Source organism: Mus pahari, chromosome 13, assembly GCF_900095145.1.
Source record: "Mus pahari chromosome 13, PAHARI_EIJ_v1.1, whole genome shotgun sequence".
Taxonomy (NCBI): Eukaryota; Metazoa; Chordata; class Mammalia; order Rodentia; family Muridae; genus Mus; species Mus pahari.
Genome location: NC_034602.1, coordinates 91,779,090 through 91,805,853, shown reverse-complemented (window position 1 = coordinate 91,805,853; position 26,764 = coordinate 91,779,090). Strand labels below are relative to the sequence as shown.

Sequence of the window (26,764 nt, the reverse complement as noted above, 5' to 3'; positions counted from 1 at the left end):
ACAGAGCACTTACTAGCAAGCCTTCCCACAGCTTAGCCCGTGTACTAAGAGGATCCTGTGTACCACAGGATCAGGCCAGGAGGGTCTGGAGAGACTGGAACTTGGTCTTTCTGTGCATTCAGATCACTGCTCCACTGCTCTCTGGCTCTGCAACCTTCTGCAGAGCTCATTTCTGGTTTCTCATTTGTGGCAAGGCCATAACATCAGCGCCCAGCAGTCGGGAGTCTACGTGAGAAGTCAGCTGAAGTCTTAGGATGGTGTGAGGGCACAGCAAGCCCGCAGGGACTGTCAATACAGATTATTACCACTGTGGATGTGGTACAGTAAAATTACACAAGCTGCACAGACACCAAAACTCAGTCCGGGTAAGAGGCCTGATCATCAGCATGGTGTGCCCTGACCCCGGCCCACGCACATATCATATTAGCTTATGATAACTATGGCTTCAGCTTTTTTGAGGATTGGTAATGGAGAAGGAGAATACAAGCAGACCTCACCCCTTCTCCATTCCCCATGTGTACTGAAGCATCTATAGTCTCTGAATCAACTATCTCCATTACACACTGTATTCTCCTGAGTAACTGGCAGATTGATTTCTACTGGTGGGAGTGAAACATGTATGCATGCTGGGGCTGGAAGTTTGGCCACAGAAGCATAATTCCATATGGTCCAACCTCACGTCACAGCACAGTTCTGTATGGTCCAACCTCACCTCACAACATCAGCTATACATGGTCCAACCTTACTTCATAGAACCAATTCTATATGGCCCAGCTTCACTCCACAGCACAATTCTATATGGTCCAACCTTACTTCATAGCACCAATTCTATATGGTCCAGCTTCATTCCACAGCATAATTCTATATGGTCCAACCTTACTCCACAGCACAATTCTATATGGTTCAACTTCACAATTTCCTTTTTTGCCTTTACTAGCAGGAAAATTAGAACTACATTTAGAGTCATCAAATTCAGCTATATTATTATTTATATTTTGAATTATGTGCACAAGTGTCTATTTCTGTGTGGATATTAGTCTGAGTGCAGGTGCCCAAAGAGCCCAGAAAAGGGCATCAGATCCCCTGGAGTTGGAGATACAGGCCTTTGTGAGCTATCATATGGGTGCTGGAGACCAAATCCAGGTCCTCTGCAAGAACAAGTGCTCTAACCAGCCAATGACATCACCAACTTTCCTTGCAAACCTTCTTCATTCTCACTAGGCTTTTCATTAATTCAGCTTTCAGGATTTAAGGGTAAGACTTGGAACAAAGTTATGTATAGGTAGATACTAATGAAATATTTTTTTTCCTACCCATGAAGCTGTTAGAAAGACCAAGTAAGATGTAACAATTCTTTACATTTAAATTACAAACAATCTGAGTACAGACTGACGTCACTGTCCACACACCTGGTCTCCCACTCCAGTTTTGTTTCTTGGGGGTCTAAGTTGAAAAGGCTCATGTTTAAAGTCTTTAGTTCTAACACTCAGGATAAGTCTCAAAACTGCTCCCAAAGTGTCCTCTGACCTCCGGCTGCCCTGTGAGCTTCTGCACCAACACCCCTGTGTCCCCCAACCTCACGCTGCACCATGAGCTTCTGCACCAGCACCCCTGTGTCCCCTGAACTCATGCTGCCCTGTGAGCTCCCACCAATACTCTTGCTATTAGTTCGGCTTATATTTCCATGTCTCTAATCAAACTGTGCCCTTGATCTAAAATGCTCATCTCTGCTGCTTCAAGAAAAACCCTACTCTGTGAGGCTGTTGTGTATACACTCTTGGTATTTGAAACAGCAACAACAGCAACAACAACAACAAAACTAGCTCAAGCATCCCTTTAGAATTACCTCAAGACTTTCTCTCCCTGACTACCATCTTAGCCTTCCCAGCAATGTCCTTTCCTAACTTCTCATTCATTTCCTTTGTCAGCAATAATGAAACCCCTGGCACCAGTACCCTGTGGTGACATGGAAGAACACCACGCCCCTTTTACTGTCCCACGGGCCTAAATCCTTGGCATGGGACAATCCCCCCACTTACATCCAGATCAGTATGCACGGAACAACAGAGAGAGGGTCGGGCGGAAATCAGGCGAACAGCTTGTACACCTACCATTGTCTTTAAAGGGGACTTGGGATGAAGATTTTCCAGAGCTAGGCAAACTCATTCCTGTGGTATAAATTAAATTATTAGACATTTTATAAAATGGCCAGAAACTATAGAAGTAATTTTTTTTTCTGAAAAAATTCACAAAGATCATTGAAACATTAAGGCCGCACTGTTTTCCTTGGCTTGCACTGAGAGAAATGTCTTATCACAGGGAATACTTAATATTTTCAAATAGTAATTAAGCGTATTTACTTGTTTGGGCCCATAAGTTTAAACTCAAATGTGGTGTTTCTGACAATGACAGATACATCAAATGTGAAACATTTATAATGAGTTTCAAAAGCACTTGACCAAATGTTAAAAGAAAATGTAATATTCAATGAGGATGGATAAAATAAAAATTAATTCAGAAAATTAAGTGGATCTTATAGATTTACTTTATCTCTGAATCTCTACTCTGTTTTTTCTTTTTTTGAGCCAGGTTCTCATATAGCTTAGGCTAGCCTCAAGCCCACTACACAGCCTTATACTCTTACCTCTACCTCACAGGTGCTGGGACTACATATCACGCACTCCCACGGCAGGGTACCAAGGACTTCTTACTGAACAGCCCTAACTCCCTTGATGTATCACAGACCTTTCACGCAGATCGAAGCCTTCCTGATGGGGTAGGCTTACAGCTCGTGAGACCTCATTCTATGGAAGCATAATGTGAAAATCTCTTACTCTAATTTTCGACATAAGTTTACCCTATGGGATGAAATTGCGCCCTATAAGTGCTCCAGACTTTCCCACTGGCTCTGTCTCGACTGACGATAGCATAATCTCTGAAAGATGTCGAGGCCTCCATTCACAACGTCATGCAGTGTGCCACAAATACCTATCAGCTACCGTACAGACTTCTCCTGCGACTTCCTTTATTTTATGTGTCTCCAATCCAACTACAAAATGCAAAGTAAGTTTGCACTTCAGATAATTAGGGCTCAACTTTGTGTCTAAAGAGAAAAATGAGTAGAATTTGATGCCTCGTCAGGAGGAGACCTGCTTCTCTCTGCCCCTTCAGCTGCTCACATTCTGGGCAGCGATTTAGCTTTCTGTGCTTGAATATCTACACTTCTTGATGGGGCTTCACTGGGATTTCCTTTTCATGATGCACAAGGCAAAAAACTGTTCAACTTACGGTGATGTTCAGATATATGTATAAAACCATGGATGTACACTGTCATAGAAATAGCTTCCATTCCTTTAATGGGGACAGGGTCTTACTATCTTGGTCTTGAACTCACAAACTTCTGATTTCAGTCTCCTCTGCTGTAGTTACTACATAAATACAACATCTCACTGCACTGAGAATCACACAATTTCTAAATCTAAGGTAATTAACTGGTCCCAAGTAACAAGCAGGTAAAAATCTGAAGAAAAGTTAAGCCAATTAAAAAATGCCGACTATCAACCACAAAGGTTTGCATCAAGTTATCTAAGGTTTTGGAGGACATCAACCTGCTTTTAAAATAGTAGAAACCTAATGTATCCTTAAAGAAGCAAGCATAGCACTCTCAGAGCCTACTCCCAGAGATTTGTGGGACGCAGCCAGGGGATGGCAGCGCTGTGTGCGACGCCTGGGCACTCTCTAGGATGCTCCGGGCCTCCCCGACCAAGAGCAAGCTAAGGAGTGCTGGCATGAAGCAGTCCCAAAGTCACTCAGAGTTTTACTTGAGGCATTTTAAGCATTCAGTCTGAGCGAGGAGAAGAAGACGGAATCCATAGCAACAGACTGGCAGTTAGCATGACTGCTCGCCTCACTAGTGTGTGAGCTACGGGAGAAAGCAAGAGAGAAGAAAGCTTGGCAGTGCTGACCTACAACATATGCTTGGCCAGGGTCTTCAGTGGATGAGTCTGATTCATGGCTCCTCCTTTCGGGGCTTCTATTTAAACTGGCAACAGACTTTGAACTACAGAGGGAAGAGGAAGGCAGGAGGGGGAGTGTCAATGCAAAAAGAACATGGTGAAAATAATGAAAGGAAAACAAACGCACGACAGGAGGGGCTGCAAAGGATTTACTCCGGGTTAGTCGATCGATCGTGCTCTTACTTATCAAGCTTTGAGAGTCCTGCCAGTGACTCTGTGTCAGATCTCGCCATCGGGTACAAGGGTTTTCCCACCAGCTCCGCAAAGGCTTGTGGGAGGGCCTCCACGTTAATGACCTGTTTCCGGTGAGGACAGAGAGAGGCCTGACTGAGATCGTGATAGGATTTGCTCATCCCTCTAGGCTTCTCCTCCCAGGAAGCTTTGTCATTCTTCTCTTTTGAACTGTTTTGCAGGGGCTGGTAAAGCGACCACTCTGAGTTGGATAGCCTCTTCAGAATCTCAGCTTGGACTGACAGGGGTCGGACGGCAAGTTTGTTGATGGTGCTGCTGGCCAGACTGCCCGTGCTGATTGCGCGGCCCATATTAAATCCTCTAACAGACTCAGCTTGCAGGTTCAGGCTCCTAAACGAGGCTCTCTCTACAAGGAAATAGGATTTCTTTACATGACAGAAACACCTTTATGAGAAGAGTTATTTTAATTGGTGGGATACAGCATGCAAGTTTTAAGCATTGGCTGGTAGCTGCAAAGTTGGCAGGGTTTCAGAAAGAGTTGCAAGGTCCCACTTTTACACATCTCTCCATCCTTATTACAAGATCCGGCTTTGACACATCTCTCCATCCTTTGAGCTTTTGCCAGCCTAAGCCTAAGTACTTCCTACTTCGCCTATGAACTCTCTTTCATCCCATGCGTGATGTCTGTGACTTAGGCTGGCGCACCCAAATCCCTTATGGCTTTACACACTTAAAGAGGGCATTTAACACTCAGCGTTTCTGCTAAAATACCAGCAAACTAAGAATGGGGAGAAGGGGGAAGGAGAGCAGATGGGTTTTCATGTCTGGAAAAGCAGCTCTGCGGAGAAGTCCTTCATCACTGTTACAAAGCTTTGTATGGCTGAGAAGATGGTGTAGCCCTCTGTAGATACACAAAGGAACTGTGACTGAGTACACCACAACTGTACACCATGCCAGCTGAAGCTCAACGATGCTGGGGTGAGCCTTTGGGATGAATTCTCATGTTAAGTCACCCCTACGCCAACCCCGCTTTCCCGTCTCCACCACCTTCCAAATGAACCATCAAAGGCCCCAGACGTCTCCCCTTCCTTTTCATATCTATAAATGAGAATTGTCTATATGTAAATTTTGTTTACTACTCAATGAAGACCAAAAAGCCTGCTGTTAGAAGTTAAATTTAGAAAACTTTTAGATCAAGTCCTTGGTTCTTCTCCATCCCCACAGCAGTATTTGACATTTGCAGCTCTTGGCAAAATCACTGTATCACAAGATGACTAAGCAACAGAGCCTTGGGTAATTTTGTCGTTTGTGAGTTAGGTTAACAGGACCACGCACGGCTCTCCGGGCCCCACTGTAACCGCAGGATAGGGGAGCACTCTGTCGGGAGTTGGGTGTGACATCGTGTCAGACAGATGACTTAGATATCATTTCTCTTATCTTCTACTGCATACAAGATTAATAGTATTTACAATGGGTAGAAAAGCATTGTGATTTTTAATGTTTATACATAAAAATGAGCCTTGAGTTAACAGGCCCCATTATCATCAGGGGCAGTGGTCCTTGTCTGTGACTGAAGCAGAATTCAAGATCTTCATTCATACCACAGAATTCCTAATCATCTTAAACTTGGTGTGTGGGGTCTTTATTAGAGCGGTAAACATTGTTTGAGTTCTCTTTACTATGAGAAGACTGCAATCTAAGAAGAAAACAATCAATGCAAAGATGGCAAACACCATCGATGGTAGCAATAATGGTGACCAGTTCTGTTAGGTTTTGTTTCCTAAACATGGCAAGGACGGTCCCTTTCAAATGCCACAGCTACTGCCTCAGACACAGGATGTGAGTATAACCACTGCTGACCTCATCCATCCCACTGCCTTCTACTGGAACATACGTCAGCGTGGACCAACAGTTAAGGCAATAGGAGCTGGAGTCTAACAGCAGGGCTGTGCTTCAGACTGAAGCTTGCAGCCCTGTAGCTGCAACTGAGTTAGTGACATGTGCACAGTGCTCCCTTTCGTGGAGAAAGAAAATGAGACTGAAAATTCAGTTTCTTTCCTAAGACTATTTGTACATGACCATGCTCCTGCTGTGTGGCATGCAATGTGTAGCACAGAAGCAACAGCACAGTGCCAGTGTAGTGTCTACTACTGCTGCTACCTCCACAATTACTATCGGCACTTGTGGCGCCATATTGCCGATTAGTAGTAGAGGGACTGCTCTATTGGTATGAATGTTACTTTGTAACAACCCTTTCACACATAGACCATCTACTGGATACACTTGAAGTGTTCTATAGGTATGAATGTTACTCTGTAACAACCCTTTCACATATAGACCATCTACTGGATACACTTGAAGTGCTCTATTGGTGTGAATGTTACTCTGTAACAACCCTTTCACATATAGACCATCTACTGGATACACTTGAAGTGCTCTATTGGTATGAATGTTACTTTGTAACAACTCTTTGATACACAGACCATCACTGTAACAGTAATTTACAGACTGAAGAACTACAGAACAGAACTTTTGAAGCATGACTGAGATTTCTGAGTCTCTAACAGTCTGGTTTAAACATAAGGAATTTTCCTTCAGATGATAATCATGCATGATTATACTCAAGCATTCCCCTAATGTAAAAATCTAAAATCTAAAATCCTCTAAGAGCTAAACAGACATTTCAAATGGAAGCTCAGCACTTGACTTCCTTTGACAGGTTCTAGTCAGAACACAAAACAGAGCATCTACAATCACCTGTAGGTGCACGCGTGTAACGTGAAGATGAGGCAGGGACAGATTCTCTTTAGTGTTAAGGCCCATCCTTCACACACAGATATGTGTCTGCAGATACTCTAACCTCTCAAAAGCTGAAAAATATGGAACATTTTTGGTCCCCCCCATACCTAAAATTTGGATCGGGGAGACCCGAACTGTACTTTCTGTGTAAGCTGTGCAAGCTTCAACTTGAGACTTTTCTGATTCCCCGCTCTATCACGGTTCAGTTCTGGTTTGTTCCGAGCATTGATCCAAGCAGGAATGCTGATAGCTATAATAGGATTGGTATCTTCTTGTACTTTAATATCTAAAAGCACGTACAATATTTAGCAGAGCAAAGTAACACAGTAAAAGGTAATTTGCTAAAAGGCATGACTATCGTATTTTAAAAATTATATATGAGGCAATTAGGTTAAAATGCAGACAGATCTTGGGGACCCAACTTCCAAAGATTGTGATTTTGCAGGTTCCCATAAGCCCCTAGAATCTTTCCCTTAGGGGAACACATGGTCTCCACTTTGATCCTGAGAGGTGAGAAACATGTATTCACAGTTGTCTTCCCCTAGGCCATGGGATTGAAAAACCTTTTCTATAAGACTTCAGAATGAGAAAGTCCCAGAAAAGCATTCAGAAACATGGGTCACCCGTGTATTTTATTAAACTTTAACTCACATACTTCAGAGTGATCCACTTAAGTCTGTAAGGATTTACTAGAAAGAAGTAATTTCAAATCTTTAATCTCAACATGTGGTTGTGCATAATCAGCTTGAAATCTCAGCCCTGTCTGAGAGATTCCTGACTAGAGCTGGGTTATTTTTGCAGCTGAAAACCTTCTGTCTTGGTTGCTATGGTTACTTATCACAGCCTCCAGGCAGGGGTGATTCACTGCTGGAATGCCACTTGCCCTGCCTGGACTCCGTCTGCCATGGTCCTTCCCACACTGATCTCCAAACTCTTTAACATTTGTACTTCATATCTAAGTCAACTGTCACCTCTCAGAGCTCAGGCCTTCCTCCTTTGAGTCATATGGATCCCGGAGCCCACACGTTATCATCCATTAAGATGGCTCTGAAGTTAGGAGCAATAGCTGCCCTTCCACAGGACCCAGCAAACAGGATGGTTCATAACCATCAGTAACTACATTTCCACAGGAGCCGATTCTCTCTCCTGGCTTCTGTGAGCCCTGTACACATGTGGTATACAGTCAGGCAAAACGCTCACATGTGTGAAATGGGATAATTTAAAACCTCCCTGCAGATTATCATTTCATAGCTGTAACCTCCTCCGTGGTTGAACCTTTTAAACCCTTCTGAAGAGCCCATGCTTCTCTGCAGTACTGTTTTCCAAGTGAACAGGATGCTGGCTTGGCAACTTTATAGACTTAAGTTAGACGAAGGGATGCACTGTGAAGTTTCATTCTAAACACGTTTCCAGTTTCTTTTAAAAATGTGTAGTAGAAATCATGCATACATCCTGGTGCCAGCTGTGTGAAGCAGGCCACTCCCCTAGAGTCACATGAGTTAGGCAGCTTCCCCCTCCCACGGAGTTACTTGAAGCAGGCCACGCCCCCCGAGTCACAGGAAGCAGGCCACGCCCCCTTACCTATGTCTTGGGCATCCTGGTTGCTCTGCCGCGCCCTCATCTGCAGTTGGAACTTGTGCTGGGAGGAGCACAGGTGAAGCAGGTACTGGCATGCCTTGCTGCTCTCTGTCTGGAACGCATGCTTGATTCCATCGGACGTGTTCTGTAACGTGATTTTCTTCTTCTGTAATAGTAATAGAGGTATTTGTAATTAGGAAATTTCCCCATGACTTTCTATATGACCAAATATTTTAACCTATAGTTAATACGTAGAGATATTTATATTCCCATTTATTAGGATAAGTATCCTTTAACATCCTTTAACTGATACCAAATATAAATATAAATGTAGGAACTATAGTTCTATAACTAAACAAAGTAGACACATAAATTAGTATTAATTGCCAATTTCAGGAATTGTAGCTTCAATCACTGTATTCCATTCATCATCAAGAAAAATTTTGAAATACTGCCAGGGGTGAGGGGGGGCAGTGAAGCTGGAGAGATGGGTCAGTGGTTAAAGCAATGGCTGCTTTTACAGAGGACCTGACTATTAGCACCTAATACGTAGGTGTAATCCCAGCTTAGGGGACCCAAAACCCTCTCTGGCCTCCATAGGCACTGAATGCAGGTGGCACAGACATACATGTAGGCATAGCACCAATACACAAAAAATAAATACAAGTAAATCTTAAAGTGTCCAGGGTTACTGTAAGGCAGTGTTCATGGATGGATGTATTTTGAACATCTTTCAGAAATTGAAGTAAGTTTTAGAAATCACATTTATACTTTGAGTTGATGGGAATGTTCGCGAATATTACTAAAAATGATAAGAACAATGTATTTAGCAACCTGAGTACATAACAGTTAAAGACATTTTAAAATTAACAGTAATGCTAGAGTTATGATTCAGCGAAGGAGAATCTGGGGGTTACAAAGCTGTGGTGGCACATCTGGGAAGTCAAGGAGAATGTAGGTAGCTGGACAGGGGAGGTCCATTCCATCCCTGCATTCCCAGGTACATGTGAGGAGGAGGCGGCGGCAAGAGGAGCACTGGAGCCTGGGAACTCAGGACCAGCATTGGCAGCATGAGCACATGGCCTCCCAGACAACAAGGGGGTGGGGATAAAGAAAAGAAACACATTACAGAAGTGATACCAGGTGATAAAGCTTGAGACTTAAATACTTAAAGTATTTAGAGATGACTATTTTTGCCAAGTTCAAGAAAAGTAGAAAAATAATAAACCAATTTCATTTGGCTGATATTTCTTGAAAGATGATGTAACTTGCAGAAGAGATCTTCTAGATTTTGTGGTCTGTGCTGAAGTTTGCAAGTGGTTCCCTACACCTTTAAAAAGGATGCATCTAACAAGCCAGGGGACACAGCAAATAATGGACATTTTCTTAAGTGCGGTTAGATTCTATTCCACCTATTACGTACTATGCAAATTAGTCTCTATTATCTTTACTTCAAACATAGAAATAGGCACAGAAAAGTCAGATTAATAAGAGCCCAAAATTATAAGATGAGAATATTACCTAAAATACTGCGGCTTTACTGATGTATAAAATTTTAAATAGGCTTCTTATATAAGTTTACATTAAAGATCTTTATACTTGGGCTCAGCAGTTAAGAGCACTGACTGCTCTTCCAGAGGTCCTGAGTTCAATTTCTAGCAACCACATGGTGGCTCACAACCATCTGTAGTAATGGGATCTGATGCCCTCTTCTGGTGTCTCTGAAGACAGCTATAGTGTACTCATATAAATAAAATGAAATTAAAAAAAAATCTTTATAGTTTTTAATTAGAAACTAATACTAATACCATAAACAAAATGCAACAATAAAAATGACAGAAAAAACGACATTATAATAAATGCAGTAAATTAGAGCAACATTAAGTTCTAGGTAGATATTGTTGTTCCTGAATCTCTGGGATGGAACCCGATTTCACTTTGTTAAAAATAAAACCCAGCAAGTTTTAGAATAGGTTAAAAATACAGTGACATCAACCTGGAATCTTGATTATGGGCACACCTAGTAATTGTTCAGGTGGCTGGCTATATTTTTATCCCTAACAAATGTACCCCTTAACTATTGCCACACAGTTCTCAAAGACACTAAAGTCCACTGCTGTAAATCTAGTGATCAGCATGGAAGGCAGAATCTACTCAATCTTCAAAAGAGCTGCAGGACAGGGATCTAGAATAAACAGCCAATGGCATGCAGAGCCCCTGCCAGAGGGACCTAGAGGACCAGAGTAATTACAGAATGCTGCATTACACACAATGTGCTGTTTGAGACAAATTAGCAGAATGCTTGCGTCTGTTGGCTGATTGGATGGACAGGAAGTGCACCCGAGGGACGGCTTGAGAGAACTGAGACGGGTAGAGGATAACGTCATCTAAGTTTCCTTCAAAAACTTGTTCTACTAAGTGTCCACTTGGAAAAATTAAATTAAGTCCAGGAAATCTCTTGTTTCAATGGTTTTGAAAAGATGAAAGGTAGTATGGACTTTCCTGGATGAATAAACTATTATCTGTCAATCCCAGAGGGAAACTCCATTTCATAGGAACTAACCCCCAGGTCTAGAGCTGATTTTAAAGGTGCCTTTTTCAATGTACAGCATAATCTTTATATTCTTATGAATATTACTTTTGTGAGAACCTATGTCAGCCCAAATATCAGTAGTCCTCAAATATCATTAGACCATAAATACACAAATGTATTTTTGTTCTTCTCTGAGGTGTGCCAGATGACACTTCGATGTGCAGACACTACACATTCAAGATCAGAATATGCTTTTAGAGATAACTTCCTTTTTAAATGCATTTCCCATCCCCCACTAAAAGTCGTTATTCTAATAATATCACTGTAGAGGTTAGGCTCTAAAATCTAAAATTTCAGCAAGTCATGGCACTAGTTTATAAAACTCAGTGGTCACGGGACCTCTGGACTCACATAACAGGCCTATGAGAGATCCACCCTTGAGCTTCACAGGCAGATAATCATCTATCTTAAAAATATCAGGGGTGTTCCTCTATGTGAGACAGTATGGCTGGCTGCAGAATAAGTTTTCATCTAGTAGAGAGTTCACCTCAGTTGCAATTTAACTCAAGTTAATTGAGCATATAACCAGTTAGGAATGTGTCCCTAGGCTTTGGGAAAATCAAAACAAAACCAGAAACAGAATCTCAGTAAGATCGCCTACAACTAAAAAGGAGAAAGTTTTATGTAGTACTAAGGTTTACCATGGAAAGCCAGAAACGTGTTACAATTAAAATTGCTTATACCAGCTAACGATATAACAAAATGAGCTTAAAGTAGACATACGGAAAAGGAAATCTTTTTTGTTTCCCTCCACGGGAAGCGAAGGACCAAGGCACGGACTCCATTGTGAACCTCGAAGACCAGCACACCTTTGGAACAGACCCCCAGCAGTATCCCTGTCTGTGACTTCTTCTCAGGGTGCACCCGGTGAAAGTGAACTCCATACTCTGTCAGCCTTTGGCAGACCTGTTGGAACACACAGAGTGGTGCACATGCATGAACAGAGGTGTACAGGGGCTGGGTTAGGCGGGTCAGCACACTCTGTAACATGTGACATCCATATTCCAAAAATGTATTCCAAGTACTCACTTTAAAGGACAAATGAAAAGAAACCCAAACCACATCAGAGGGCTAAACGGAGGAAGGAGTCAAGTGTCTGACACTTAGAGAACATGTAAGGGGTGGATGAGGCCGAGAGTGCTAAGCCAGCACATGAAAAACACTAAGAGAAGCAACAAGAAGCCATAGCAGGAACAAAAGAAGTCAGCTGCTGGTGACCACCCTGCCGTCACAAGGTTTCCCAGGGAGGTAAGCAATGGGTGGCTGTCACTGATTGTGGGGCTAAAGTTGCTTACTATTTATGAATTTTTCTCTTCCTTTGACTCTATGCTATTCTCAGACCAAAAGCCACTGGCTTCTGATGACTAGCTCCTGCTGTTAGCAGCAAGGAATTAAGGGGAAAAAAGAAAAAGAAAAGGCTTGGGCTGGAGAGATTGTTCAGCAGTTATGAGAACTGGAACCTGGAACCATTTCCAGAGGTCCTGAGTTCAATTCCCAGCAACCACATGGTGGCTCACAACCATCTGTAGTGGGATCTGATGTCCTCTTCTGATGTGTCTAAAGACAGCCACAGTGTCCTCACATTCATAAAATAAATCTTTAAAAAAAAAGACAGAAAGAAAAAGAAAAGTCTTAGTTAATAGTCTCTTTTCTCTCTGGCTATAGGGTCCCTCACTGAAAATGTGGGAGGTTCGAGTTCTTTAACTCCTCGTGAACCAGAGTAAAAAGAAAAGAAAGAATAAAAGAAGGAAATGAGAGAAAATTCAGGTTCTAAGAAAAAACACTTACTCATTCTGGATAAAGCAGAGAATGAAAAGCTCAAACCACTTTACACACATACACATTCTCACACACACTCATGCACGCGCGCGCGCACGCGCGCGCACACACACACACATATTTAGTGGATGGAGCAAAGCTCCATATGGCAAGCTCCAACAACCACGATTTTCTGTTCTCAGTATATATACTGTCTCTAAAATTATCTCACATGACTGTCAGGCAAACAACAAGGTGGGAAAAAAAATTATATGGTCTTCTAAATATTTTTACATTCCAATAATTTCATAGTAAGTTGAAGGCACTAATTCATGTCATAGATCAATAAGGTTTAAAGGGTTACAGCAAAATTGTTTACATCTTTCCATTAAGACTGGTATCTCACTAAAGATTCATTATCTGCTACTAGCCCCCCCCCCGAAGTTCATTATAAGTTTAAAGCTAAAATTTTTATGTCTTAAGTTAGCATGGTCATCTGCCTGTGTGTTACCAATTTTGAAGTTCTGTATAAACTAGTCAGTGCTTTATTTTTTGTTCTTGTACCTACAATACATGGTCCATTCCCAGTTCATGACCTCTAGTGACCAGGGAATGATTTCATCCCTGACCTAAAGGAATGCTTTCCTTCATCATAAATTTGTTCCAAGCCTGATTTCTTTTTCTAGTGCAATTAGCCTATGACACATGAAGGTCTACAGAGCTCTAGCTGCAGCTTCTATACTATAGAGGACTCGTATAAATTTAGGAACTCTATAAAATCATTATTAGGAATTATGAAATCATCAACTTGTCTACACAGCATTACTATATGAGAGTACATCTTCATGTTGATCTGCAGAAAGTCTGCCCAATAAGGTGGGCCAATGCCCAGGAATCATTAGGCTGTATAATAGTGACAGGAAAGACACATCAACCGCAAGAAGCAATCCTGGGATGAAGTCTCTAAGGACCCTGCATTCTTAGAGCTCACCCATGGCAGGCCATGAAAAATGGTGGGCTATCTCCAGAAAAATCCGCTTGCATGTCTTAAGCTTTCCTCAAATGGCTTTTGACAGTCAGTGACAGAACAGAAGGGCAGTTCTAGAATGAGTGTGAACTTGCCCCTCACACCTACTCAGTCAGTTCAACTGTTTCTTTTTATGATACAGCTTGATTTTTCAGACACAAAACAGGGTGAAGACACAGGATTCATAGGCAGGCAACAGGCATGGGCTCAAGTAAGAGTTCTGTCCCTCACGGTGCTCCCGACCATAAAGCATCATAAGTTCTTTGAGCCCCGTTTTCTCTTTCACAGATGAGAATTAAACTGGTATAGTTTGAGGCAGACTGCAGAGGGTCAGATACTGACCCCAGCTTCTATGAACCTGCAACACTGCTTATTACTGGTCACGGTGCATGCTTACCTTTAAGAACTCTAGCTCCGTCTCCTTCTCAGAAGCGCCGGCATAAGTGTTATGCAGTTTGGGTAGCTCCTCTTTAATGTAGGACACGTCCAGCTTCTCCATTACCCTGGCGGGTAGGTAATGTTCCAGGCGAAAGTAGGACATGCCATGAACCTAAGGGGAAGAAGGCTGTCATCAACAGTCCCCCTGCCTGTCACTGATGTCAGCCTCTTCCTCCTGTCTTTAAAGTTCTTGTGTCTGCCAAGAGAAGAAATGCTTTAACCTCTCTCTAGAGAATGCATCTCTTTCTTCTTTGGGGAGTTAGAATAGCTGGACTTACTGGCAAGTCTCAAGAGAGGACACGGAGGGCCTTGTGCCATGACAGCTGAAGAGTAATGTGGTAATGCAGGATGCTGCTACGGGGGCGGGCTCTAGTCATCTGCTTCTTACTAGGTCTCTTTCGTTTAAGAACATGGAGCTTTGAGCATGGTTCTTTGTACCATGACCTTTGCCCGGTTTAGCCTGCCACTGTGTGGATCTGTGTGGAAGGCAGGGTCCCTCCAGCCCATGCTTGACCAATGCATCCTCTACTGAGTCTCTTCATTGCTTAGAACACGAGGGATGGAGGGTTTGGAGCTCGATACCCCTAACCTCCAAAAAAGACAGTTTTAAACAGAATAATCAGAGTCCAAGTATGGGACAGGTCCATGTGTGGTAAGCCAGGGCACTTTGAGGAACCAAAGGAGTTTAGGATAATCGTAAGGTAAGCCATGATTCGCTAAGAACAGTGCAAAGGCTGACTCGGTGGGAAACACTTGTCTGGCATGGCTTGGTTTTGATCGCCAGCAGGGAAGCAAAGCAAAGCAAAGCACAGATAGAAAACGAACACATTTCCCGATACCTACTTCATCCGGCACGGGGAAAGCAAGCCTACCTCCAGCTGATAGTCTCCATACTCTGCCTGGAGAGCCAAGGATGCGAGGAGCAGGGCGGCCTCGTCATCACAGTGCACCCTCTCGTCCAGAAGGTCTTTCCTCAGCTGAAGGTAATACTGATGGCACGTTAGGTCGTGTCTGTTAAAATACACACAATACCACGACATCTGAGGTCGAACCCTGGGAGGACTCTGATCATAGGCACCATTTCTAACATACATGTTTCCAACTACGGTTGTTATTTAGCTGTTCTAGGGCACTCAAAGTGCAAGTTCGACCACTGCCTCGCTTGGCAACCATCAGGAAGCGTCTTCTTGCAGTAAATGGGAACTAAGGGAGAGCCACGGCAGGATAATGAGCAGAAACTGAGAGGCTTTGGGGTGTTCAATCCTAAAGGGGATGTCTCCATCAAACCCAGCCCTCGGGCTTCAGGGAGCTACGTGGCAGAGGTGGTGAAACACTGTAAGGTGAGTGACGTGTGTTGTGCACACACGACACAGGACTGGTGCACAGAGACTGGTAGCACATACATGCCTGCATAGGTTCAAGCCTGAGAGTGGGATGTGGACACAGGCTCCAACCAATTACCAAAAAGCTATCTGCAATTGATACCTGCTTGCAAAGGAAAAATTATTTTCTCCAATGGAGTCTCTCGGGTGTGGCACCCATACTTAAGAGCAGGTTCATGCCCAGGAGTAGGTGGACAACACAAACCCAACTCAGTGGTAGTTTGTAGACCTTCTGTCTCATTTTGCTTTGTTTGGGCTTTTTTATTTTGTCTATTTATTTTTTTGTCTTCTGGTCATTTACTTGTGTATTTTGGTTTCTGGTTTTGAGGATTTCTGTGTGCATTTCTTTTTCTTTTTTCTTTTTTTTTTTTTTCCTTTGGTTTTTCAAGACAAGGTTTCTCTTTGTAGTCCTAGCTGTCCTGGAACTCACTCTGTAGACCAGGCTGGCCTCGAACTCAGGAATCCCCCTGCCTCTGCCTCCCAAGTGCTGGGATTAAAGGCGTGCGCCACCAACGCCGGCTGTATTTCTTTTTCTTGTTTATTTACATTGGAGAGAGAGAGAGAGAGAGAGAGAGAGAGAGAGAGAGAGAGAGAGAGAGAGAGAGAATGAGAATGAATGAGAATGGAGTTGAGTAAGTGGGGAGAATCTGGGGGAAATAAGGGAGGAGAAAATGAGACCAGAATTTATTATAGTTTTTTTTTTTTTAAATAAAAAAAAATTTTTTTAAAAAAGAAATTGTTTAAGGGCAACACTGACAGCACCCTTAGTTTGCAGGCCGTATGAACACTCCATAAGCTGTACAAACACCTGAAGTTATGAAAAGCACCAGACCTTGTACAATGCATTTCCCTAAGCACACACTTGTGGGTCAAGGCTAATGTACAGTTTAAGGGCAGTAAGAGGCTAATCACCAATGACAGGGAACTCAGTCTCACAGAGTGTCTCCCTTCCTTACCAGGCCAAGAGTTTTCACCTGCTCCCTTTAAGGAAGCACAATATAGCTCCCTGGCCTGCGAGAGCTGCCAGTCTCCACTCCTGTGCTTTGGAGCCACCAGTAAGTAGTGGCTTCGAGAACAGGAGCACAGTGGTGTCACTGAACTGATGACATGCGGCAGTTAAGCAATTAACAGGCAGGAGGTGAACGCTGCACGGGTACCCGGGGTGAAGGGACAGCTCGTGACAGATTTCATCAAAACACTTAGAGCTCCACATAACAGAAAGGAGTCAAAACTGTTTGTGGATGGAATTTTCCAGAATAGCTTCTGATCATGAGTGAGCACTAGTGACTGAAACCGTGGCCGCAAGAACACGGATGGAGGAGGACCGCTGTGTCTCTTTTAAATGAAAAAGAGATCGTCCTGGATCCAAATCAAGGGGTTTGTGCCAGTCAGTTAAGGAGGTCAGCAGAGTGGGCCCAAAAAGAGCAAGAGAGAAAGCCTTGTGCACTCACTGTATCAGACTAACATCATCCATGAAAAATTTAATTCGGAAAAACAACGTAAAGTCAACGGCGGCCTTGCCCTTTCTCTTCGGTTCTTCCTTCCACCCCTCCGGGGCCACTTTGGTTAATTTTAAGTCAGGATCAACAAAGAAATATTCATTCTCTGAAACAGAATGAGAAAGGCATTCAGCAAGCATGGAGAGCTTTCCTTTGATGTCTTCATTTCTGTTGAATGTATTAAGAAAAGAACAGGGTCGTTCAGAAGCTCAGCAGGGGCTGGGCACTGCACATGGCTAGGTTCTGTGTGGATCTGTCTTCAAAACCAGGCAGACAAGCAGACCTGGACTGAGACCCTGGTCACAGCTTTACTTCCCGTGAGAGTAAATTCCTCCTCCACCCCAGACATCAATCTCCCTGTCGGTAAGATCAGGATTCGGGTGGGGGAAGCAAGTCCTGGAGCTGGGTCCGAGTTCTTCCCCCCTCCCCCGCTGGGGCTACTTTTCTTTATTTTAAATCAGGATTAAAAAAAAAAAGTACTAATTGCAAACTTAATGGGTGACTCTAACAGGATGAATTATTCATTTTTAAGGCACAAGCATTAAAAAAAATGAATCTACATAGATACGGAAAGAGCCTCACAAACACAGTGAATGAACCCGGGAAAAGTCTCTCAGTGCCTTCTGTTTCTTCTCAGCATCCCGCGACCTGCCTATTTAATTACTCTTCTCCCCCTCCCCCGGCCCCACCCCGAATGAAGCCTGGCTTGATAAAAGGTACAGGGCGGCATCTTGACGCCAGGTTTTCCACTGCGAACTCTGAATGAGAACCTGGAGATACCTTTGCGGGTGGCGAGAGCAAACAAATGGTGCTCCACCAAGCCGATGTGCGCCACGACCATGTCAAAGACGTCCTTGCAGACGGTTTTGGTGTCGCAGGTGAGCTCCAGTCTCTGCCCGCTCAGGAGCATTATGTTCACTTTCCTCCGCTGGTCCTCACTCTTCCCCTTCTTGGTCTGCGACTGAAAAGAAGTCTTGGTTAAAGCAGCACCCGACCACTTAGACTGTAGAGACAGATGTCACCAGACAGATGTCCTAAGAGGGACAGAGTTACTACTTACGAGGATAGACCGTGGCAAATCCAAAGATACAAATGGCTCAACTGTCATCTTCACAAACTCAGGGCCAAAGAAATTCTGCGAGTCATACAAGCGGAATACATTATTTTTACTATTTATCCTAGGTCCTTATTTAAAAGGCAACAATGCAGTAATAACAAAGCACACATCAGAACGAGAGGCTGCAAAACAAAGTATAGAAACTTAGAGGGAAGGACACTGGGCTTTGCTTAGAAGTGGAGCCCGCTTTATGCAGAGGTTTTTATGGTGTGCGCACCTCTGTGTACACATATATTCATGTGGGTGGCTAAAACTAAGGTGCGGGGAAAGGTCTGTGCATGTGAGTGCCCCCATGCTTGTAGAGAATTACCACATCTGAGGCCCGTGTCGTTTGTATGACATCCTGTCTATCACCGCGCTTTGATACAGGGTTAGTTATAACATTTAACTGGCAAACTTTCATTAAATTCCTTCCATTTACCTTAGAATACATTTAATTATGTTTTATTGTCAGTCTAAAACTTTGGAGTGGTACAGTGTCTAAGGAATTAATTCCACATATAAAAGATTAGGGTGATGAAATGTTCACAATACTCCTTGAGAAAGCAGTTCCAGTTCACGGTTATGTTCAGGGCCTGGTACTTAAAGAAGAATATGGCAAACAGAAAGGCCTTCCCTGAGCAGAATGTGAGATCCACCATTTTTCTTCCTGCCTTGAACACTGGGGTGAGACCCTGAGGCTTGGCATTAGTCCGGTCATCTCTAAGAGCTGGGCGGGGCTGGGGAGAGGGCCCGGCAGTCAGCACAGGCTGTTCCTGATGGAGGGGGATTGCAGCCCAGTTTTCCGGTACCCACACGGCAGCTCATAACCCTCCGACGCTCCAGCTCTCAGGAACTCGGTGTGGTGTTTGTCCTTTACAGGCCCTAGGCACGCATGCATGCGTGCACAGACATATATGCACGGAAAACACTCATAAAACGCAAGATGATGTTACTGATGGTGTTGGTGAACGAGCCTGAACCTCCACAGCTCATCTCTTGACTACGGGCGAATGGATTCCTTACTATAATATAAGGAAGTGGCTTCCTGTTATACTGAATAAAGCCAGGTGCCCACGAGGATCATGTGTGTGTTACTCATATTTTTGTCTTTGTTTTGGTTCTTTCCCCCTCAAGCATTTCTCCTGAGATGCGTGTGCTCTGGTGCCCAGACATTCCTCACACTGCTAGACAATGAGCTTGCTTCAACCTCCTGAGTCTAAAAGGACAAATATACGATGCCGGGAAATACATGTATATTTCTCTTTGAAAGATGTGATCTTGCTGTGCAGCCTGGGCTGGCCACGGGATTTCTATGCCACCCAGGCTACTCTCAGAGTCATGATCCCTCTGACTTAGTCTCGAGCGCACAGAGTATAGGCATGGACAGCTGTGCCCCGGTACACATATAAATCATAACACAGTTAAAACACTCTAAATCCACCTAGTGACATTCTGAAACTGAAATAATCTAAGAAGCTAAATACTGATTTTAACATCACACAAGACATATAATCCCAATGAGAACTAATTTGGAATCTCAATCTCACCTACAGGCATCTTTAGAATATCTATAGCAGTGTTTTATTAGCATATATTAATTATGAACAATGGGTTTCATCACGACACTTCCGTACATGTATATGACGAAACTGGCCAGAACCACAGTCCACTACTCTCTTCTGTCCCTCCCCAGCCGCCTTCCTCTTACCAATCGGTATTTCTTCTACTCTCAGATCTTTTTAAAAAACCTGTTCTTTGTGGCCTGCTGAGTTTAGCAAGGGTCTCAGACAGGAACATGTGTGAGAGGCTATTTACCACAGGACAGGTAGCTCATCTGTGACTGTTCCACTGAAGAAAACCTACTACCGACCATCAAAGGGCCAGTCTGGACACAGTGGACGAGGGCAGCCTCACCCTGAGCTTCCTCCGGGTCATGGCTGTCTCCAGGGCCATCTCCCTCAGCGGGTCTCCAGAGATGTCGAGCATGGAAGCTTTGACGGTGTCCCCTGGATACAGGCTCAGCCTCGACTGTCGGAGAGCCACCTTGGCTTGCAGCTGCAGCATTTCTTCCTCTTGACGCCTTAGCATCATGTCCTGATTGATCAAGTTGCCTTCAAGGGACGTTTCATATTGTCTACTGCAGAGAAGAGAGAAAAAGAAAAAGCAAGTCTGGCTAAAAAGAAACAAAAAACAAAAAACCCCAGCTGTTTCAAGGCTATAATGTAGCAAGTTCCATGGCAAGTAAGGTATTAGGAGTGTAAACATTACTTATTTTTTCTAAAGACTGTTTATTTTTAATTACTGTATATATTTGTGTCCTTATGTGAGTTTATGTAGACCACATGTGTCTGTGGGGGCCAGGAACACTAGCTCTCCTGCACTGGAGTTACAGGTGGTTGTTTACAGTCTAATGTGGGTCCCAGAACTGAACCTGAGCCAGTATTATACAGTGTAGCATGATAAGAGAAAGAATATATAAAATCTTTTTATCTATTTATATATAATATTCATTATATTATATGTTTGTCCAGTTCCTGATAAAATAATAGTAATGTTTTGTAATTTCCCGAGAGAAAAGAGTGATCAGAGAATCTTTGTTCTGATAGTTGATCTTTGAATCTGGTTCCTGTCTCATCTCCTAGATGAGGAGAGGAGAGGAGCAGGGAGAGGGGGAGAGGGAGAGAGGGAAGAGAGTCAGAATGGAGGGGGGAGGGATTGGAGGGGAGGGGAGAAAAGAAACAAAACTCGATGCACAGACTGAAGGCCTATGGAATGAGACTTCCGTCAACACCCTGAGTCCCTCCTGAGGAGCGCTCCAGAGTCCTCAGAAGAACTACCTACCCTGTAGCTCTCAAGTCAGGGGTTGCTTTCCCATGCATCTAGGCCTTGAAGGTCACTGACATTCTCTTTACTTCTTGTATTTTCATCTGTGTGAACAGATGTGGTCATGTGGGTGAAGGTCAAAGGTCAGCCTCAGGCATTGTTCCTTAGGAGGTATCTATCTTGTTTTTTCAGACCCAGAGGACAGAAACCGGGCTTGGCTGATTTATCAAGGCCAGCTGTTCAGTGAGCTTGGATCTACCTGTGTCTGCTCCCCAGAGATCAAAGCATGTGCCACCCCTGGCTTTTGTCAGGGATCCTTGGGATAGAACTCAGGTCCTGAGCCTGCACTGTGCTTTGCCCATCCCTGTTAAGTACAAGACCGGACAACACCTGCTCCTCTTCTAGGTGTTTTCCATTCTATTGCTCCCTCCTTCCCTCCATTAACATGCCAGTCTGACTCAGAGATTTCTCCCATCTCCACACATGGTTATGGTATGTGGATCTGGGGAGTCTTCTAACCTTCTGACCCCCTCTCTTCTTCAGCAGGCGACCATGTTGCCTCCAGAAGTCACGGCTTCTGTTCTTCCATATTCTCTATCCTGTACTGGCTCACGGCATGGCCATTCCTCCACTACTCTCTGCTTCTTTCTTTATTTACATTTCAAATGCTATCCCCTTTCCCGGTTCCCCCCACCCACTCCCAGAAACCTCCCATCCCATCCTCCCTCCCCCTGCTTCTGTGAGGGTGTTCCTCCATCCACCCACCAGTCACTCCTGCCTCCCTGTCCTATTCCCCTACACTGGGGCATCTATGGAACCTTCATAGGACCAAGGACCTCTCCTCCATGGATGCCTGACAAGGCCATCCTCTGCTACCTACGCAGCTGGAGCCGTGTGTACTCCTTGGTTGATGGCTGAGTCCCTGGGATCTCTGGGGTGGGGGTTTGGTTGGTTGCTATTTTTGTTCTTCCTATGGGGTAGCAAACACCTTCAACTTCTTCAGTCCTTTCTCTAACTCCTCTATTGGGGACCCTGCTGCGCTCAGTCCAATGGTTGGCTGCGAGCATCCACCTCTGTATTTGTCAGGCTCTGGCAGGGCCTCTCAGGAGACAGCCATATCAGGCTCCTGTCAGCAAGCACTTCTTGGCATCCACAATAGTGTCTGGGTTTGGTAACTGTATATAAGATGGATCCCCAGGTAGGGCAGTCTCTGGATGGCCTTTCCTTCAGTCTCTGCTCTACACATTGTCTCCATATTTGCGCCTGTGAGTATTTTGTTTTCCTTCTAAGAAGGACCAAAGCAGGTGTTCAACATTTCTAAACCAAAGCCATTTTACTTTTTTCCTATGTCTGTCCTTCTTGCAATTATTTACCAGTTGCTAAGGACACAACCTTAAAAGTCATTCTTATTTCTCCTTCCTTATAAACTACCAATCTCATTTGCACTGAATCCTGAAGGGACAGCCCATAAGAGCCGCATCTGGATCGCTTCTAGCAGTGACTGTGCCGTCTACATTACCTACTTTTTGACTGCCATTCTGTTCTTCCCATCATGCCATAGACACTGCAATGCTAAGTTAAGTTACATCTTGGCTTTTTGTGCCTTTAGTGATCCATGGCTTCCCTAACATGTAGAGTCTTTACCTTAGCATCTGTGACATGCTCACCCACTGGGGCCCTGATTTCTTGGCTACTGTCCCTAGTATACAAGGTTCTTTATTCATTTTGCTGTGGGCATACTGCTTTTTCACTATTATAGGAAAGGAGACATGTCTCCCTCTCATTAAGGAAGAATGCTATTGCTGTGATGGAACATCATGACCAAAAGCCAGGTGGGAATAATCTATCAATGAAGGAAGTCAGGACAGTAACTCACACAGGGCAGAAAGCTGGAGGCAGGAGCTGATGCAGAAGCCATGGAGAAATGTTCTTTACTGGCTTGCTCCCATGGCTTGCTCAGCTGCTCTCTTATAGAACCCAGGACTACCAACCCAAGGATGACAACACCCACAATGGGCTGGGCCACTAACTAAGAAAATGCCTTATAGGCTTGCCTCCAGCCCAGTCTTAAGGAAGCATTTTTTAAATTGAGGTTCCCTCTTCTCAGATTACTTTGGCTTGTGCCAAGCTGACATCAAACTACCCAGCACCCTCCCCTACTTCAGCTCCTCTGTACCTGAACACCCCTCCCACTCCTTCACTTGAGTTTTACACTCACTGTGTCACCCCTTGAGGGACACCTCCTCTGATCACACTAGCATGTAAGGCAGGATCCAGAACCCCTCTCTGACATGCCTGCTACCCTGCGGAGTGTTGTTGCCTCCTTCCCATTGTCTGAGGGCCAGCTCTTGTCTCTAGGAATCCCTAGGGTGACCTGTGCTTGGTGTGAGCCTTGCTTGTGTGTATTTTCGCAGCTCTGCCTCTGGTACCTCAAAGTATCTGCTATGTGGTGGATGCCCAGCAGCCGCTGAGTGAATGAGTGAATGTGTTTCTGTGGTTTACCTCACCCGGAGTCAAAAGCAGGAAGAACTTGAGTCTGTGCAGTGTAACGCCAATAATACATTTCATTAAGTGGATTTCATTAACTAGAACTAAACTTAACAGCAAAAATGACTTATCAGTTTATCTCTTCCAATATAGATGTAAAACATTTCATTAAGAACCGAAGCATTTGAGATATAAAAAAAGAAAAAACAAAAACAAAAACAAGCTCCAGATCTAGACAAATATTTCATCGCTGGAGAATGAGTGTCTTATCTGCTGATGTACGAGGCGGTGGGAAAGGCAATGGGCAATGCTGCTTCAAGAGCTAAAGCAGAGGAAAAGGCTAAGAGATGCCCTTTGGAAACAGCTCTCAGTATCTTTTTTAGTCACTAAAAGACACTTTTGATAGCTCAGAAATGAGTCATCCTGCCCCGCCTGATGCGTCATTTCCGGTTCATGTCTTCCCCACCCCACAGCAGGAACCACAGCTCTCCCTGGCTTTGTTTTGCCATTTCACTCTAGCTGAAGGGAATGGAAATTTTCTCACAAGGAAGCACACATGCAGCATGCAAAACTACAGCTCACTCCATGGAGAACCGATCAGGAGCTCCTGGCCGTATGTCACCAGAAACCCTGGCCCACAGCCAGGAGCGCCTGCACTGCCTCTCTAGGAGCTTGGGCAGTTAGTCTGCATGCACTTCCGTGGGCAGGAGGGGGGAGCTCAGCAGTTTCCGTGTGACAGCATGTGCACACTGTAGGACCACCCTGTCCCAGACGTCTCTCCCCCACATTTATACCTAGTTCAGTTGCTGTGAGCACCAGATAAAGCCACTGTCCCTAAAGCCAGTTTACCCTTAAAACATGGGGTGGCAAATTAAGGTGGCCCCAATGTTCACATTTCCTCACATAAAACTCAGAGCGTCAAAATTAAGACTCTCGTGACTCATGGGGTTCAGATTCTTTATTGAGAAAACGGACAGTTTCCAAGATGACTTATTTTGAAGAAATGTATCCTTAAGTAACACTGAAATCTGAGTTAATGCACAATCTCAATGTTCTCTCTAGTGGCTATCTCTAGTCCTTCTTCTACTGAAACTACAAAGGGGTGATTTAATTTTTCTAAATCAGACATACAGAGGAGGAAATTCTAAAAAAATTCTCCCTCAGGTTAGCACTGAGTGTAATGTAATTTAACACTGGCTTCTTACTGCTCATCCCAACGCTGTGGCTTCATCAAGAAAGCATGTAATATTGAGTACAGAATTACAGAGTCCATCATAACAAAGTAGTAATTAAAATGGCATTATGTAAACAGAAAATTATTTTCAAGAAAGAAAAAAATATTACAGAAATTTAAAAGAAGTGAAAGAAAAGGATGTGGGCCACCAAGTAGTAATCTTTTAGTATATGAGCTTGACTGTCTGAGCCATAGCCATGAATAACTGCTGTAACCATGCCGCTAGGAATACATGGTCTATTAGCAGTTCACAGGTATGGACACTGTCTGGCATATTCATTAGCTAAGGGACAGATCTTTGAAATTTTCCAGATGATTCTCCTGTAATCAGCAGCATCTGAAGTCAAGAGTGAGTTCAGTGTCTTCACGCTTTGGGAATACACATTCAAGCCAACTTTGGATGTCAAGTGTCATCTTAAAAACCTGAACTCGGCACTCTGTGTTCAGGCCAGGCAGCTGTGTGCAGGTGACCGCGATATACATCAACACAGCTAGCACCTGCCTGAGAGTTCTTTCAGTTTAAACAAAGTTTATATAACTGTGGCACAACTGCCCCGGATCTAGCACACACAGACACCGACATCTCATAAGAAACCTGTCAAGTATTCCAGTATGGACGTGGATGCTACACAGCCCCAAACAGGTGTTAGAATACTCCAGAGCAGCTCTGTAAGCCAACCAGTGAGCCAATAATTAACTTCTTACTTGATAGCTCACATAGTAGTAATCTAATTATTCATTCAACCACTTCACCCTGAATACCTGAGCCTGCCCCAGCTTTTCAAGGTACAGATCAATTATTTACATTTTAGAAACAAAGGTTTACTGTTTTCACAGATTTTTAGCGCCATGCCTTTAACCTTGATTTTTATATCCATTCGCACTGACAATTTAAGAAGTCACGTTCCAACTGTAATTAATGAGAACCAAACCAAACAAGGCAGAAGCAAACAAATACAAACCCAACCACCTGGGACGAGCATCCAGTGCTCTCCAAAGCCATACCTTGGTCGTGACTGGCCAGTTTCATCTACTCCGGGAAGACCACTGCTGGATTCAAACCTCTTGGAAGCTTCACTTTTTCTTACTAATTGTGAATAAAAATATAATAGTGGCGGAAATGATAAAAATATGAAAGCGGTATCATCTAAAACTCAGGCACTTAGTGACAAAGGTAACTTATACAACTCGCAATCATGTACACAGATGAAGGACGGGGGATATAAGTCTTTGGAGGTTGGGTCATCTTAGTTTTTGTTGTTGCTGTTTGATTTCATGTTTCTTTTTGAGACAGGGTTTCTCTGTGTAGCCCTGGCAGTCCTGAAACTTGCTTTTTTTTTTTTTTTGCAAGACCAGGCTGGTCTTGAACTCACAGAGATCTGTTTGCCTCTGCCTCCTCAGAACTAGGATTAAAGCTGTGTGTCCCATGCCAAGCTAGTCGTGGCAAGTTTTAAAGACATTGACTTCCTTCCTATAAGACGAAATACTATCATTGTTTTATAAAACTTTTATTATTTGATAGGACACCTTTAAAAGGAAACATTTTACAATCTTAACATTTTGACGACTTTGTTTAAACTGTGGTGTTTTTGTTGTTGTGTCTTGTTTTTGTTTTTCTTTTTTTACAAAATCTCAATCATTTATTTTACCATGGTAGACTAAGGAGCCAGATGTTGGGGTGAAAGCTCAGAGAGGCAGAGAAAGCACCTAGATGACCTTCCTCCTCAACTGATATCCCCACAGCCATGCCATGTAAAACAAAACAAAACAAAACAACCAAAATATAAAAGCAAAAAAACAACTTCCTCCAAACTGAATGTCCCTCCCTTCTACTTCCTG

General features: G+C 43.7%; 1 protein-coding gene across 1 annotated transcript in view; it reads right to left on the bottom strand.

The window, feature by feature from the left end:
• The window catches only part of Ptpn13 (protein tyrosine phosphatase non-receptor type 13), a 178,626-nt gene that overhangs the window by 53,864 nt on the left and 97,998 nt on the right, over nucleotides 1-26,764 (bottom strand). The window contains exons 9-20 of the mRNA XM_021210241.1: nucleotides 25,931-26,012; nucleotides 20,296-20,518; nucleotides 18,343-18,417; nucleotides 18,063-18,243; nucleotides 17,235-17,388; nucleotides 15,274-15,412; nucleotides 14,361-14,513; nucleotides 11,902-12,084; nucleotides 8,589-8,751; nucleotides 4,200-4,614; nucleotides 3,966-4,060; nucleotides 2,112-2,168 (exon numbers count right to left, since the gene is read on the bottom strand). Coding sequence (XP_021065900.1) covers nucleotides 2,112-2,168; nucleotides 3,966-4,060; nucleotides 4,200-4,614; nucleotides 8,589-8,751; nucleotides 11,902-12,084; nucleotides 14,361-14,513; nucleotides 15,274-15,412; nucleotides 17,235-17,388; nucleotides 18,063-18,243; nucleotides 18,343-18,417; nucleotides 20,296-20,518; nucleotides 25,931-26,012 — 1,920 coding nt within the window. The remainder of the gene's footprint in view (nucleotides 1-2,111; nucleotides 2,169-3,965; nucleotides 4,061-4,199; nucleotides 4,615-8,588; nucleotides 8,752-11,901; nucleotides 12,085-14,360; nucleotides 14,514-15,273; nucleotides 15,413-17,234; nucleotides 17,389-18,062; nucleotides 18,244-18,342; nucleotides 18,418-20,295; nucleotides 20,519-25,930; nucleotides 26,013-26,764) is intronic.